This window comes from Mobula birostris, chromosome 7, assembly GCF_030028105.1.
Source record: "Mobula birostris isolate sMobBir1 chromosome 7, sMobBir1.hap1, whole genome shotgun sequence".
Taxonomy (NCBI): Eukaryota; Metazoa; Chordata; class Chondrichthyes; order Myliobatiformes; family Myliobatidae; genus Mobula; species Mobula birostris.
In genome coordinates, this window is record NC_092376.1 from 188,777,567 (window position 1) to 188,795,814 (window position 18,248).

Below are 18,248 nucleotides of genomic sequence, written 5' to 3' on the forward strand. Positions count from 1 at the left end.
TAACCAGAGTTTTATAGAGCTGCATCATTACATCGCGACTCTTAAACTCGTATCCCTCGACTTATGAAAGCTAACACCCCATAAGCTTTCTTAGCTACTCTATCCACCTGTGAGGCAACTTTCAGGGATCTGTAGACATGTACCCTGAGATCCCTCTGCTCCTCCACACTACCAAGTATCCTGCCATTTACTTTGTACTCTGCCTTGGAGTTTGTCCTTCCAAAGTGTACCACCTCACGCTTCTCCGGGTTGAACTCCATCTGCCACTTCTCAGCCCACTTCTGCATCCTATCAAAGTCTTTCTGCAATCTTTGACAATCCTCTACACTATCTACAACACCACAAACCTTTGTGTCGCAAACTTGCCAACCCACCCTTCTACCCCCACATCCAGGTCATAAATAAAAATCACGAAAAGTGGAGGTCCCAGAACAGATCCTTGTGGGACACCACTAGTCACAATCCTCCAATCTGAATGTACTCCATCCACCACCACCCTCTGCCTTCTGCAGGCAAGCCAATTCTGAATCCACCTGGCCAAACCTCCCTGGATCCCATGCCTTCTAACTTTTTGAATAAGCCTACCATGTGGAATCTTATCAAATGCCTTACTAAAATCCATATAGATCACATCCACTGCACTACCCTCATCTATATGCCTGGTCACCTCCTCAAAGAACTCTATCAGGCTTGTTAGACACAGTCTGCCCTTCACAAAGCCATGCTGACTGTCCCTGATCAGACCATGATTCTCTAAATGCCTATAGATCCTATCTCTAAGAATCTTTTCCAACAGCTTTCCCACCACAGACGTAAGGCTCACTGGTCAATAATTACCCGGACTATCCCTACTACCTTTTTTGAACAAGGAGACAACATTCGCCTCCCTCCAATCCTCCGGTACCATTCCCATGGACAATGAGGACATGAAGATCCTAGCCAGAGGCTCAGCAATCTCTTCTCTCGCCTCGTGGAGCAGCCTGGGGAATATTCCGTCAGGCCCTGGGGACTTACCTGTCCTAATGTATTTTAACAACTCCAACAACACCTCCTCTCCCTTAATATCAACATGCTCCAGAACATCAACCTCACTCATATTGTCCTCACCATCATCAAGTTCCCTCTCATTGGTGAATACCGAAGAGAAGTATTCGTTGAGGACCTCGCTCACTTCCACAGCCTCCAGGCACATCTTCCCACCTTTATCTCTAATCGGTCCTACCTTCACTCCTGTCATCCTTTTGTTCTTCACATAATTGAAGAATGCCCTGGGGTTTTCCTTTACCCTACTTGCCAAGGCCTTCTCATGCCTCCCCTTGCTCTTCTCAGCCTCTTCTTAAGCTTCTTTCTTGCTTCCCTATATTCCTCAATAGACCCAGCTGATCCTTGCTTCCAAAACCTCATGTATGCTGCCTTCTTCCACCTGACTAGATTTTCCACCTCACTTGTCACCCATAGTTCCTTCACCCTACCATTCTTTATCTTTCTCACCGGGACAAATTTATCCCTAACATCCCGCAAGAGATCTCTAAACATAGACCACGTGTCCATAGTACATTTCCCTGCAAAAACATCATCCCAATTCACACCCGCAAGTTCTAGCCTTATAGCCTCATAATTTGCCTTTCCCCAATTAAAAATTTTCCTGTCCTCTCTGATTCTATCCTTTTCCATGATAATGCTAAAGGCCAGGGAGCGGTGGTCACTGTCCCCCAGATGCTCACCCACTGAGAGATCTGTGACCTGACCCAGTTCATTACCTAGTACTAGATCTAGTATGGCATTCCCCCTGGTCGGCCTGTCCACATACTGTGACAGGAATCCGTCCTGGGCATACTTAACAAACTCTGCCCCATCTAAACCCTTGGAACTAATCAGGTGCCAATCAATATTAGGGAAGTTAAAGTCACCCATGATAACAACCCTGTTATTTTTGCACCTTTCCAAAATCTGCCCCCCAATCTGCTCCTCTGTATCTCTGCTGCTACCAGGGGTCCTATAGAATACCCCCAATAGAGTAACTGCTCCCTTCCTGTTCCTGACTTCCACCCATATTGACTCAAAAGAGGATCCTGCTACATTGCCCACCCTTTCTGTAGCTGTAATAGTATCCCCGACCAGTAATGCCACCCCTCCTCCCCTTTTTCCGCCCTCTCTATCCCTTTTAAAGCACTGAAATCCAGGAATATTGAGAATCCATTCCTGCCCTGGTGCTAGCCAAGTCTCTGTAATGGCCACTACATCATAATTCCATGTATGTATCCAAGCTCTCAGTTCATCACTTTTGTTCCTGATGCTTCTTGCATTGAGGTACATACATTTCAGCCCTTCTACCTTACTGTCCTTACACCGTTTATTCTGCTTCTCTTTCCTCAAAGCCTCTCTGTATGTTAGATCTGGCTTTACTCCATGCACTTCTTTCACTGCTCTATCGGTCTAGGTCCCATCCCCCTCGCAAATTAGTTTAAACCCTCCCGAACCATGCTAGCAAACCTACCCACAAGGATATTGCTCCCCCTCGAGTTCAGGTGCAACCCATCCAATCTGTACAGGTCCCACCTTCCCCAGAAGAGATCCCAATGATCTAAAAATCTAAAACCCTGCTTCCTGCACCAACTCCTCAGCCACGCATTCAACTGCCATCTCCTCCAATTCTTACCATCACTATCACGTAGCACTGGTAGCAATCCTGAGAACGCCACCCTTGATGTCCTGTTCTTCAGTCTTCTGCCTAATTCCCAAAACTCACACTTCAGGACCTCATCCCTCTTCCTGCCTATGTCGTTGGTCCCAACATGTATCACGACTTCTGGTTGCTTTCCCTCTCGTATCAAGATGTCGTGCACCCGGTCAGAGAGATCCCGGCCCCTGGCACCTGGGAGGCAACAAACCATGCAGGTGTCCTTCTCACGTCCACAAAATCTCCTGTCTGCTCCCCTGACTATAAGAGTCTCCAATGACAACAGCTCTCCTCTTCTCCGTCCCACCCTTCTGCACCACAGGGTCAGACTCAGTGCCGGAGCCCTGCCACCATGGCTCACACCTGGTCGGTTGTCCCCGCCAACAGTATCCAGGACGGTAAACTTATTATTCAGGGGAATGGCTACAGGGGTGCTCTGCACTACCTGTCTGCTCACCTTCGCTTTCCCCCTCTGACTGTCACCCAACGACCTGCTTCCGACAGCCTAGGTGTGACTACCTCCCTGTAGCTCTCATCTATGATGGCCTCATTCTCCCTTATGAATGCAGGAGTCCAGCTGCTGCTCCAGATTCCTTACACGGTCTTCCAGATCGCCCAGCTGTATGCACTTCTGGCAGATGTGACTCTGCAGGAGAGGGGAGCTCCCCCAAGACTGCCACATCTCACATGAGAGGCACATCACCATCTCAGGAGACATTGTAATAACTAACTGCGAGCTAGCTTGTCCTCCGCCTCTTCTCAGAGAAGGAGAAGGCTGGTAGGTTCCAGGAGGAAAACCAGTAAGGGGAAAGATAAAGGGATGGGGGAAGGGAGGCAGGGAGGTGATAGGCAGGAAAGGTGAAGAAAGAATAAGGGAAAACACAATGCGTAGTAGAAGGAGGCGGAACCAAGAGGGAGGAGATAGGCAGCTGGGGGAGGGGGGCAGAGTGACATAGGGATAGGGGAAGGGAGGGGGAGGGAATTACCGGAAGTTGGAGAATTCTATGTTCATACCAAGGGGCTGGAGACTACCTAGACGGTATATGAGGTGTTGCTCCTCCAACCTGAGTTTAGCCTCATCATGGCAGTAGAAGAGGCTATGTATGGACATATCTGAATGGGAGTGGGAAGCAGAGTTGAAGTGGGTGGCTACTGGAAGATCCTGTCTGTTTTGGTCGACGGAGCGGAGGTGCTCGACGAAGCGGTCCCCCAATCTGCGTTGGGTTTCACCGATGCAGAAGAGGCCGCACCGGGAGCATCGGATGCAATAGTTGACCCCAACAGACTCACAAGTGAAGTGTTGCCTCACTTGGAAGTACAGTTAGGGGCCCTGAATGTTGGCAAGACCCAACTTGTTCAACCTTTCTCTGTAACTTAGGAGATGAAACCCATATAGACAACATCCATTGCTTTACCGTCATCAACTTTCCTAGTAACCTCTTCAAAAAATTCAATAAGATTTGTCAAACATGACCTTCCACGCACAAATCCATGTTGACTGTTCCTCATCAGATCCTGTCTATCCAGATAATTATATATACTATCTCTGAGAATACTTTCCATCAGTTTACCCACCACTGACGTCAAACTCACAGGCCAATAATTGCTAGGTTTACTCTTAGAACCCTTTTTAAACAATGGAAGAACATGAGCAAAACGTCAATCCTCCAGCACCATCCCTGTTTCTATGACATTTGAAATATTTCTGTCAGAGCCCCTGCTATTTCCACACTAACTTCCCTCAAGGTCCTAGGGAATATCCTGTCAGGATATTCACTTTTGTATTCCTTAAAAGCGCCAGTACTTCCTCTTCTTTAATCATCATAGTTTCCATAACTACCCTATTTGTTTCCATTACCTTACACAATTCAATATCCTTCTCCTTAGTGAATACCGAAGAAAAGAAATTGTTCAAAATCTCCCCCATCTCTTTTGGCTCCGCACATAGCCATCTACTCTGATTCTCTAAGGCAGCGGTCTCCAACCACCGCATGGCGGACCGGTACCAGGCCACAGAGCATGCGCTACCGGGCCGCAAGGAAACAGTATGATTTGGCGATAGGAGTCAGCGGACCTTTCCTTGTTCCCTGACACGCACTGTTGAGTCATTATGCACGTGAGGTCATTACCCGCGCATCATCCATGTCAGCGTGGGAAGGAGATCAACTCCTCAAGCTTGCAAATGACAGCGGGCTGAAAAGTATGTTTGACATAACATCTCTGCCGGCATTCTGGATCAAAGTCAAGGCTAAATATCCTGAGATAGCCACGAAAGCACTGAAAACGTTGCTTCCATTTCCAACATATCTCTGCAATGAATGCAACGAAAACCAAATTGCATAATGGACTGGACATAAGGAACCCCCTTCGAGTATCACTGTCTCCCATCACCCCTCGATGGACCGTCTTGTTGCAGAAAAACAAGTATTCAACCCAGGGCTCCCAATGATTCAGCGATATTGGTGCGTTGCAATGATTTTATATGTTCATACGGGGAAAATATGCGCTGTGTGTTTAATATCCAAATGTTACTTAAAATGTTATGATGCTATTGACTTACTTATATAACCATACAACAATTACAGCACAGAAACAGGTGACCTCGGCCCTTCTAGTCCGTGCCGAACGCTACTCTCACCTAGTCCCACCGACCTGCACTCAGCCCATAACCCTCCATTCCTTTCCTGTCCATATAGCTATCCAATTTTTCTTTAAATGATAATATCGAACCTGCCTCTACCACTTCTACTGGAAGTTCATTCAACACTTACTTCAAGCTCCTCTGTCCTCCCCTGATAATTGACTTATCACTAAATTCATGCGAGGAAAATATGCGTTGTATGTTTAATATTAAATTTGTTAGATAAACCCTTTTAGATACGAAATTGAGTGTATTAGCCACTTATCACCTATATTCCGATCGTGATTAACATTCCCCTCCCCCGAAACAGAATCGCCAAAAACGATTTGTAGAAAAAATTGGCACGTACACGCATGCGCACTGGTGCCCGCTTCATGGTCATTGTAGTCTCTCTGTAAACAACGTATTTGACTGCTACTCTTGTCTGTTGGCAACCCTACCCGCCCCCCGCCTCCCCCGGGTCGGCCGGTCCGCAAGAATATTGTCAATATGAAACCGGTCTGCAGTGCATAAAAGGTTGGGGACCCCTGCTCTAAGGGACCAATTTTATCCCTCACTATCCTTTTGCTATTAATATAACTGTAGAAATCCCTTGGATTTATTTTCACCTTACTTGCCAAAGCAACCTCATACCTTCTTTTAGCTTTTCTAATTTCTTTCTTAAGGTTCTTTTTACATTGTTTATATTCCTCAAGCACCTCATTTACTCCAAGCTGCCTATATTTATTGTAGATCTCTCTCTTCTGCTGAAACAAGTTTCCGATATCCCTTGAAAACCATGGCTCTCTCAACCTTTCCTAACCTATCCTCTGGAGTTGGTATTGCTTTATCATGGCGGAGATGAGGTTCATGTTGGCCTCCTCCCATACTCTAGTGTTAATGCATCTGAATGTATCTATTGGACTGGTAATCAGAGATGTAGTCTATCAATCTGGAGATTGATGGTGACCTGGGAATTTAAATTCACTTAATAAAGTAGTTTCTTGAAAAGAAAATGTTACTGTCAATGATGGCGAAAGAATTATTGTAAAATTTCAATCAGGCTCACAGATTTTCTGTCAGAACAGAAGTCTGTTTGCCTTCCCTTGTTTGAGAATTCCATGGTGTTGTTAGGCTGGGAATTCAAGATTATTTTCAAATATTTTTCTTCATTTTTTCACTGAATATTTGTTTAGTGGTGGTTAATAAATACTATCTGTTCAGCAATCCTTGGATCCCTAAAATATTATTATGCCCTGAAATGCTCAACTCAACAGTACTGTGGGAACACCTCTGCTATATGAACAGCTGAAGATTCAGAAGGTTAACCCCCACCACATAATGGAGGACAATGAAAGAAGGCCAAGAAATGCTGGTGTTCCTGGTTTACTGTGTAGAGGATTCTAAATGGTTATGTGTGTGTGTGTGTGTATATATATATATAATTTAAAAAACATTTTTCCCACACCTCTTATGGGTGGTATGTATGTGTGTTTTTCCCTCAAGCTTGGGTCCTCTGCCAGAGGCCTGGGAGCTTAAGGATTTAGAACAGTATCCTTGCTGTTCCTCTTCGTCTGCTGCTCCGGAGCAAGATCTTAGATGTTGTTTCCAAGATTTGTTGGACCCACTCTCTCAATCCAAGTGTCACAGCCCCAAGTGCTACTTTCACCACCAGATAACTCTGGCTTTAACCTTCCACATCCTTTCTATCTGCTCTTTCAAACCATGGTATTTCTCATATTCTTTCTTCCCAATGTTAGTGACATATGGGAGTGCCACATCCATTACTATTGCTATCTGTTCCTAGTCCAGTATTACTATGTTTGGTTGGTTGGCCAGTACCTGCTTATCAGTCTGTATTTGGAAATCTGACAGGATCTGTCATTCTCCATGACCTTCTTGGGAGTTTCGCATTTGGATTTGGGAGTGTCCAATCCATCCTCTGGATGAGAGTGACAAGAACAAAAAGAGTCATGCCAGCTTGGGCATCGCCCAGATTAACAAGGCCCACGCCAGTGGTTGGGGAACTGGGATCGACCATCTGGCAACAAAGCATAAATGGACAAGACTGGACAGCTTGGAATATGTATATATATGTATATATTTATATATAATGTGTGTGTATGTATATACTGCACATGTAATATATACAGTATATGTGTGTGTGTGTGTGTGTATATACTGCATATATTTTTTCTGATTGTAATTTATAGTATATTTTATGTCTTGCACTGTACTGTGCTACAAAACAACAAATTTCATGAGATATATCAGTGAGAATGTTTGTCTTCAGACAATGAATAAAAGAACTATGATAAAAGCTCCTTTGAAAAATTCCTTTTTAACATGTATCTACACCTGATTACCACAATAGCCAACAATCCTTAAGGCCTGATTAATTTGAATATAGTCATCAGAACAGGTCTAAAAGCAGGTTGAACATCACTTTCAAAGAAATGTGCTCTCATTCCCGACCAAAGCATGCATTCATCTGGTTTTAACTTCTTTTCCTTTTCACAAGGGCCATGAAATAAACGATGATGAGCTGGACCTGAAGTTAAAAATTAGTGGTTAGATATGTCAAAGCAATGGAAGTATGTCTTAATTTCTTGCCCGTTCTGCAGAGGAAATAATTTATGTCTTATTATTTATCTGTAGAGTAATTAGCAAAAATAATCAATACTGAAAGAATCAGATAAGATCTTTTCTATGATCCATGATCTTTGGCGTGGTAATTGCTACTATCTGCGGTTGATGATATTCATATATTTAACTGGAGCTGACATCAATCTTCGTGAACATTTTTTCAATGCTTCACTTACAGATTTAATAGGTAATTGACACTCCAGTCAGCTAATGGATACCATCCTTCATTGGTACTTAATCTGCTGTATACAGCATAATTCAATTTGGTGTGGTTTCCATTTTATTGATAAATTCTTTGAGTTCGTCAATGGCATGGTTGCTCTGCAATTAAGTTTGCCTTAAACAATGTGCAGGAATTTTATACTGAAGTGCATTGCTGTAAAATAGCTTCACACTTTCTAATATTGATGCTCCCTGAATAGCCGTAGAACTGATTCTTCAAGTGAGAACCGAATTATCCCATCCCTTTATGATCTAGCAGTAAATAACGACGTTTCTCTAATCTGACAGCTCCATTAACCTGCCAACACAGGGACATTTAGTCATTTGTCTGTCCTGTCGTACAGAGTAAATAACCTGCAGAATTGAGCTGTTCCTGCCATGAAAATAGTCATTAAGATGATCGGTTTGATGTTCTTTGCAGAACTAAGTTATTTTATCTGTATGACAAGTTTATGCTTTAGAGGGAGATTTGCTGATCTTTGTTTCCATACCTTGCAGGCACTTTGCACAGCAGTCACCAGCCCCAATCTCCTGCATACTGTACCCCAGATCTTCTCTGAAGCAGACAAAAAGAGTCTCGTTGACCCAGATGCCTGTGACACAAAGTCAATTCAAAGCCCACCCTATTCTTCCAGAATGGAGCGATCACCACAGAGAAGTCCAGGTATTTATTAAGTATGCCACATCTTTAATGAATATATGTAAAATCAATATTATTGGCTACATTTACAAAATATATCATTAACTTTAAATTAATATGTCAGTATGTGTTGGAACCCTAATAATTTGCTATAGCCAATATATTTTGAGGATTGTAAATGCAGCTTAGAAATTTGCTTATAGCCTCTAATATTATAAAATCCATTTTACATTTGCTTAAGCATTTCAAAAAAAAGTTAAAGGATGTGGGGCCTTTCTATTGAACCTTCACATTGCATTGATTTGTAAAGCTAGTTATTCGTCAGTCTTTGTTTCTGTGATTCACCCTCACCATTCCCAACAACCTAAGCATGCACTTAGAGCTGGTTTTAATCTCCAAAGAGACTGCAGAGGAAATATCCATTTCTTTCCTCCTAATGACCTGGGCTTTTATTTTTTTCCCCACTGTCCTTATGCTGACATGTTCTCCTGTTAGGATGTGGAGTGTCTGCTTCGAACTGCACCAGGTATCACCACACTACAGGACTGGCTAGACAGAACAGCAGGTCATTCCCTTTTAGAGTTTTCATAAGGTTCCTTTCAATTCAGAATGTCTTATAAACTCTGAGGGAACCCTAAACCAAAGTGATTGGCAAAAGCATTGTACACACTTGAAATAGGCAATACTAACTACTGAACTTAACACTGGGAAAGTGCACATTGTTTTGAGTTTGTTCATTATGTGCCATGTCATATAACTTGGGCAATCCTGCTCTTTCCCTGCCCATGATTGTTTTTGGCAAATTTTTCTAGAGAAGTGGGTTGCCATTGCCTTCTTCTTGGCAGTCTCTTTACAAGATGAACTGTACCCTGGGGTTCTTGAAGAGGTAGCGTTAGAGATTGTGGCAGCATTAGAAATGATCTTTCAAAAATCATTGTACTCTGGCATGGTGCCAGAGGGCTGGAAAATTGAAAATGTCGCTCCACTCTTTAAGAAAGGAGAAAGGCAGCAGTAAGGAAATTATAGACCAGTTAGACTGACCTCAGTGGCTGAGAAGGTGTTGAGTCAATTTTTAAGACTGACGCTTTGGAGTACTTGGTGACACAGGAGAAGGTTGGACAAAGTCAGTATGGTTTCCTTCAGGGAAAATCCTGCCTGATGAACCTGTTGGAATTCTTTGAGGAGATTATGGGTAGGATAGGTAAAGGGGATGCGGTAGATGTTGTATATTTGGACTTACAGAAGGCTTTTGACAAGGTGCCACACATGAGGCTGCTTACCAAGTTAAGAGCCAATGGTATTACAGGAAAGTTACTAACATGATTAGAGCATTGGCTGATTGGTAGGAGATGGCAAGTGGCAATAAAAGGATCCTTTTTTAGTTGGCTGCCAGTGATTAGTGGTGATCCGCAGGGGTCGCTTTTGGGACCACTTCCTTTTTTGTTGTATATAAATGATTTAGGTGATGAAATAGATGGCTTTGTTGCTAGGTTTGCAGATGATACGAAAATTGGTGGAGGGGCAGGTAGTGTTGAGGAAACAGGATGCAGAAGGACCTAGACAAATTAGGAGAATGGGCATGAAAGTGGCAAATGAAATATAATATTGGAAAATATGTGGTCATGCACTTTGGTAGCAAAAATAAATGTGCAGACTATTTTCTAAACAGGGAAAAAATCCAAAAATCTGAGATGCAAAGGGATTTGGGAGTTCTTGTGCAGAACACACTGAAGATTATCTTGCAGGTTGAGTCAGTGGTGAGGAAGACAAATGTCACGTTAGCATTCATTTCAAGAGGTCTAGAATACAAGAGTGGGGATATGATGCTGAGGCCTTATAAGGCACTGGTGAGGCCTCACCTTGAGTATTGTGTACAGTTTTGGGCTCCTCATCTTAGAGGTGTGCTGGCATTGGAGAGGGTCCAGAGGAGGTTCACAAGGATGATTCCAGGAATGAAAGGGTTATCATGCAAGGAATGTTTGATGGCTCTGGGTCTGTACTTGCTGGAATTTAGAAGGATGAGGGGGTTCTCTTTGAAACCTTTCAAGTGTTGAAAGGCCTAGACAGAGTAGATGTGGAAAGGATGTTTTCCATGGTGGGAGAGACAAGAGGGCACAGCCTCAAGATAGAGGGGTGTCCATTCAAAACAGAAATGTAGAGAAATTTCTTTAGCCAGAGGGTGGTGAATTTTTGGAATTTGTTGCCATCTGCAGCTGTCAAGGTCAGAACGTTGGGTGTACTTAAAGGCAGAAATAGATAGGTTCTTGATTGGACATGACATCAAAAGTTATGGGGAGAAAGCTGGGAAGTGGGGTTGAGGAGGAAAAAAAATGAATCAGCCATGACTCGATGGGCCAGATGGCCTAATTCTGCTCAAATGTCTTATGGTCTTATGGTCTTAAGATGGGTAACTCCAGCCATTATCAAGACTCTCCAGAGATTATCTGCCTGACGTCAGTGGTCAGGACTTGTGATATGCATCATCTGCTCTTATGACCATCCACCATCTGTTTCCTGGCTTCACAGTGTGGTGTGGGGGGCAGTGCTAAGCAGGTGCTACACCTTGCCAAATGATAACCTGCAGGCTAAAGGAAGGAAGGAGCGCCTTACACCTCCTTTGGTAGAGACATAACTCCACCCTACTACCCAGTTTTGGGTAGTCTTTGGTAATGATGCATAGTCCCTTGAAGTTTTCTACCAGAGCAAAATAGAGGGATTAAAAAAAAACCTTTGCTACTTACCTGGAATGAGAAGCTGGACTTAAATGCATGGGTAGGCAGAACATATTAGTGTAATAGAGCATTATTAGCTTAATTAGTTTTGCACAACATTATGAGCTGAAGCTGCCTGTTCAAGTGCTGTCCTTTCTTTATCCTACTGAACTTTCCAAGAGATAGCATTTTGTGTTAGTATGAAGAAACGTCTCCCCCCACACCTTGATCACTGCATCATAGATACCAGTGAACTACTGCACACTGGAACACCTAGGAGGTGGGATTCTCCTCAAGGTCAATTGGTGCAGCGTTTCTATGGGAACAACATAAACTGATGTGGTGTTGAGTAGATGGTGCAAGTTGGAGTTCAGTGATATAGTGGTTTGCTTGATGCTTTACAGTGCCAGTTGTTGTGCATTTAATATTTCAATAACATTTGCGTAATCTTGTATATATATTGTCTAATTAATCAATGTTGTTCATTTTAAATACTTAATTATGGGTTATATATAAAAATACATTAATTGTATATGTCATCATACTACCATGTATGTGTATGCGTTATTTAAAGTAAACTTGAACTACACCTGTATTTTCAAACTCCCATGAAATTCTTTAACTTAGTTTAACGTTTTGAAATTACAAAACATAACAGCTGTAAGACTATGGTTCAATTCCCTCTGCTGTCTGTTAGCAGTTTATATGTTCCTTCCCGTGACTGCATGGGTTTCTTCCAGGTGCTCCAGTTTCCTCCCACAGTCCAAAAGACATATGCTTAGGATCAGTGAACTTTGGGCATGCTATGTTGGCAGCAAAAGTGTGGTGACACTTGTGGGCTGCCCAGCACAACACTTGCTGATCTGATTTAACACAATTGACCCATTTCACTATATGTTTCAATGTACATGTGGAAAATAAAGCCCATTTTATCTTTATCTATAATAGGTATAATGGATATTGTCTCCAGAACATGAACAGTGCCTCCTCCTACCACCCCTCTTCAAGTGCCCACAAAATAAATTTTCAACTCAGGCATAGAAGCATGATTTTTAAAATAAAACACAGCATAGCAGTGGTATCAGAAATAAATTTCCATCTAAGGGGGTGGGTGACTCAAAGTTTGGTGAGGTAGTCAGAGGTCTTCAAGAGGAATATTTCACAACTGAAATAAACAATTTTTTATACCCCAATAGGCTAAGCAGTGTGAATAAAGACACTGAGGAATTGCTTTTTGCTCTCTTTTGGAGTTATCTATAGACACTGATTTGATTTACTATGTTTGACCATCAATATTATGTGTGAAGGGGCCACAGTCTGATAACGAGCTGAGTATTTATCATTGCTTGATAATAGCCATAGTGAAAACCTCACACAGATTTGGGAGACGATTCAAGCAAAGAAAGTATCTGGTTCCACAGACAGCTCTGAAAGAAAAGTTATTGTATATATTTAAAGTGATTTTGACGAGTATGGTGTCAAAGGTTATGGGGAGGAAGTAGGAGAATGAGATTGTGATGGATCCTGGTTAACCCCTTCTGTACCGGATGCAGTGATTCAGATCGACGGGTCTACTATACACTGCCAGGATAGATCTATAGAGTCTCTCAGAAGCAGAAGTGGACAAATATACCTCATGATCAACTCTTCTTGGTGCACAAATATATCAGTGCTGTCCCAGTTCTGCTCACCAGACCTGGAATATCTAGCAGTTAAGTGCCATCCTCTTTACCTACCACAGGAGATTTCTGAGATCATTTTGATAGTGGTACACATTCTACCTGAGGCCAATGTCAATCAGGCTTGAGATGATCTGAACAATGGGATCAACATGCACAGAACAGTGCACCTTAACACCTTCACCATCATTTTGGGGGATTTTAACCAGGGTAGTCTGAAAAATCAGAAGTGCTATTTCAAGGATGAAGAGACAATTTTGAACGAAGTTGGAGGCAGCGTTGGATATATGACAATTCTGGCAGGATTTGCAAGACATTACTTCCTATAAAGTGAAACCCAATAGCATGAATGGCAGCAATGCTTCTCTACCAGATGAACTCAACACCTTCTATGCCCGCTTTTAAAGGGAGAATATAACTACAGCTGTGAAGATCCCTGCTGCACCTGATGATCCTGTGATCTCTGTCTTAGAGGCTGATGTTAGGCTGTCTTTAAAGAGAGTGAACTCACGCAAGGTGGAAGGTCCAGATGGAGTATCTGATAATGCTCTGAAAACCTGTGACAACTAAATAGTGGGAGTATTCAAGAACATTTTCAACCTCTCACTGCTACAGGCAGAACTTCCCACTTGTTTCAAAAAGGCAACAATTATACCAGTGCCTAAGAAGAATAATGTGAGCTGTCTTAATGACTATCACCCAGTAGCACTCACATCGACAGTGATGAAATGCTTTGGGAGGTTGCTTATGACTAGACTGAACTCCTGCCTCAGCAAGGACCTGGACCAACTGCAATTTGCCTATTGGCACAAATAGGTCAATGGCAGATGCAATCTCAATGGCTCTCCACACAGCTTTAGACCATCTGGACAACACAAACATGCATGTCAGGATGCTGTTCATTGACTATAGCTCAGCATTTAATACCATCATTCCTACAATCCTGATCGAGAAGTTACAGAACCTGGGCCTCTGTACCTCTCTCTGCAACTAGATCCTCGACTTCCTAACCAGAAGACCACAATCTGTGCAGATTGTTGATAACATCTCCTCCTCACTGATGATCAATACTGGTGCACCTCAGGGCTGTGTGCTTAGCCCACTGTTCTATTCTCTCTATACTCATAACTGTGTGGCTAAGCATAGCTCAAACACCATCTATACTTCGTTAGGAGTTTGAAGAGATTTGGTATGTCAACAAATACATTCAAAAACTTCTATAGATGTACCATGGAGAGCATTCTGACAGGCTGCATCACTATCTGGTATGGGGGGCGTGGGTGTTGCTACTGCACAACACCAGAAGAAGGTACAGAGCGTTGTAAGTTTAGTCAGCTCCATCTTGAGTACAAGCCTACAAAATACCCAGGACACTTCAAGGAGCGGTGTCTCAGAAAGGCAGCATCCATTATTAAGGAGCTCCAGAACCCAGTGCATGCCCTTTTCTCATTGTTACCATCAGGTAGGAGGTACAGAAGCCTGAAGGCAGACACTCAGCGATTCAGGAACAGCTTCTTCCCCTCTGCCATCTGATTCCTAAATGGACATTGAACCCTTGAACACTACCTCATTTTTTTAATATATATTTTTTCTGTTTTTTGCATGATTTTTAATCTGTTCAATATACGTATAGTGTAATTGATTTACTTATTTATTTTTTTATTATTATTATCTTTTCTTTCTTCTATATTATGTATTTCATTGAACTGCTGCTGCTAAGTTACAAATTTCACGACCCATGCTGATGATGATAAATCTGATTCTGATTCCAATAAATCAGCCACGATCAAATGGCAGAGCAGATTGATCTTTCCTACGTCTTATAGTTACTTTATGTACCATAGAGAATGTAAAATAGAGTACGGCAGACTTTGGCCTAGAAATTCCTTTGCTCAACTCACCACCCCTCCCACCCCTCGGAAAGTTAACAATGTTCATATTCCAGAATAAAGAAAGAAATATTTTGGCCATTCTGCACTTATTATCAGCTGATGGTAAATTCAGCTCCTAACTTTGAGAAAGAATATTTGTCAGCACAAAAATATATATAATATAATTATCTCAAATAGTGGATTGTGGTTAATTGTGCTATCGGTTAATCGGAGCAGCCACTGATTTGGAACAACTTTTAAAGAACAAATGGAAATTCAGAACATAGCCTGGATTTCCTTCATTTATTTGGGACACTATGCACCCTAATTGGAACAGGAAATTATTGCCAAACAGTTTTTAAATAGCATCACTTGTGTGTGTTTGTGTTCAAAAAGCATTGATTTTTGTCACTGATAGTTTGCAAGTAATAAACAGTAAGACAATCCAGAATTTGTTTTTGTCACTGCTGTTTCAAGCATCCAGGCTGGGAGATGCCAGAAACAGCCAGGAGTGAAAATGAAATGATTTAACTACTTCAACAAGTTAGAACCTGAAGAATTTGAAGGTTTCGGCAATCATCTTGAATGTTATAATGAAAATAAAGATTTGGAGGATGCAAACATTGTAGGCGTTGTTTGAAGGCAGTCCATTATCTGCAGCAGGTGTCTGTACTTATTTTGTTCATTTACAGTCAATCAAAAGAATATGGTAGCATACACTGGATGAATTCATCCATCGATAACTATTAGCAACTAATACATTTTTATAGTGCTATAGTAGTTTTTATTGTGCCATCCATGGTAGCATAGTGCTTAGCATATTGCTTTAGAGTGCCTACAATCACCGATTGGGGTTCAATTCCCTTTACTTCAGATGAAGTGAGTAATAGTGGAAAACCCAGCCTTCATTTTAAGTGTGATTTTCAACTTCAACCGAGTACATTTATTATCAAAGTATGTATGCAGTATAAAACCTTAAGATTCATCTTCCCACAGACACCCACAAAACAAAGAAACACCATAGAAGTCATTCAATGAAACTATCAAACACACAACACGCAAAAAAAAAGAACAAATCTTTCAAACGGAAAAAAAACGAATACGGCAAACCAGAAAGTCATTGAAACAGTCTCAGAATGCTCAGTTCAGTTCAGTTAAATATAGCAGGACAGTCCACCCTAATCAAAATTGCACAAAAAAACAATAAAAAAGTGTAATCAGAAAGCAGAAACACATCATGACATGAACTATAGATCCCAATCCACAATCTGCGTCAATTAAACCTTACCCAAGACCCAAGACTCTGGCACCATCCTCCGCAACAATGAGTGAGAAGGAGAGGGAGTGAATGATCAAATGCCGGCACCTTCCTCCTGGAGCAGAGAAAGAGAGAAATGGAGAGAGGGATAATCACACGCAGGTCAACTGTTCAAAAAATAACAGTTCTTCCATATTTAAAAGAACCTACTTTTACAAATCCTATTTGTCCTGAAAGTGCCATGAGAAAGACAAACAGTCAATTTATATTTGTTCTTTGACATCAGTGACATTGATATTGTAGGACTCCAAGCGTGTATGCCCCACTCTGGTTTTTCTCTCGAGTCAAAGGTCGTCATGGTCTTTGCCTCATCTCTTACTCTAGAGAAGTCATAGATGTACAATATATATTAATGACTTGGATGAGGGAATTAAATGCAGCATCTCCAAGTTTGCGGATGACACGAAGCTGGGTGGCAGTGTTAGCTGTGAGGAGGATGCTAAGAGGATGCAGGGTGACTTGGATAGGTTGGGTGAGTGGGCAAATTCATGGCAGATGCAATTTAATGTGGATAAATGTGAAGTTGTCCACTTTGGTGGCAAAAATAGGAAAACAATTATTATCTGAATGGTGGCCGATTAGGAAAAGGGGAGGTGCAACGAGACCTGGGTGTCATTATACACCAGTCATTGAAAGTGGGCATGCAGGTACAGCAGGCGGTGAAAAAGGCGAATGGTATGCTGGCATTTATAGCGAGAGGATTCGAGTACAGGAGCAGGGAGGTACTACTGCAGTTGTACAAGGCCTTGGTGAGACCACACCTGGAATATTGTGTGCAGTTTTGGTCCCCTAATCTGAGGAAAGACATCCTTGCCATAGAGGGAGTGCAAAGAAGGTTCACCAGATTGATTCCTGGGATGGCAGGACTTTCATATGAAGAAAGACTGGATGAACTGGGCTTGTACTCGTTGGAATTTAGAAGATTGAGGGGGGATCTGATTGAAACATATAAGATCCTAAAGGGATTGGACAGGCTAGATGCAGGAAGATTGTTCCCGATGTTGGGGAAGTCCAGAACGAGGGGCCACAGTTTGAGGATAGAGGGGAAACCTTTTAGGACCGAGATTAGGAAAAACTTCTTCACACAGAGAGTGGTGAATCTGTGGAATTCTCTGCCACAGGAAACAGTTGAGGCCAGTTCATTGGCTATATTTAAGAGGGAGTTAGATATGGCCCTTGTGGCTACGGGGGTCAGGGGGTATGGAGGGAAGGCTGGGGCGGGGTTCTGAGTTGGATGATCAGCCATGATCATAATAAATAGCGGTGCAGGCTCGAAGGGCCGAATGGCCTACTCCTGCACCTATTTTCTATGTTTCTATGTTTCTATGTTCTCTACTCATTCTGCTTTATGTTCATCCCATAGGAGCAGGTAGGATGGAGAAAGACATTTGAATTCATTGCAGGTATCTCTATTGGACAGACTTTCATAGTTTTCCTCTTCTCTACTGTGGAAAGAGATTCACCATAATCTGCCATAGCCTTCATTGTCTGTGTGGCTCCTTTGCAAAGCACAACATGCTTTCTGTGATAAAGAATATGTTTTATTTTATTACACAGAGTGGTAGCTGCATGGATTGCTTTGTCAAGAGTACAGTGGTGCTGGAAGCAGATATACAGCACTGTCCCAAAGTCTTGGGCACATATATACAGCCAGAGTGCCAAAGACTTTTGCACAGTACTGTATTTTTGTCAACGTGCAGCTGAGGGTGAGTTTGTAAATCTGGCAGGAACAAAGGACATTGGGAGTGGCAAGGGTGAAGCACTGCAGGAGGGGTGTGGGACAGGTGGCAGAGAAAGAGTGTCAGGGGTGGGGTGTGGCACAGGTGCAGACACACCCAGCCCTGAGACATCAGGCAAGATC

At 42.4% G+C, this 18,248-nt stretch overlaps 1 protein-coding gene across 8 annotated transcripts in view; it reads left to right on the forward strand.

Moving 5' to 3' along the window:
* The window catches only part of arap3 (ArfGAP with RhoGAP domain, ankyrin repeat and PH domain 3), a 358,711-nt gene that overhangs the window by 217,891 nt on the left and 122,572 nt on the right, over positions 1-18,248 (forward strand). For all 8 annotated transcript variants that reach the window (XM_072264187.1, XM_072264192.1, XM_072264193.1 and 5 more), the window contains exon 11: positions 8,667-8,832. In XM_072264187.1, the coding sequence (XP_072120288.1) occupies positions 8,667-8,832 (166 nt within the window). The remainder of the gene's footprint in view (positions 1-8,666; positions 8,833-18,248) is intronic.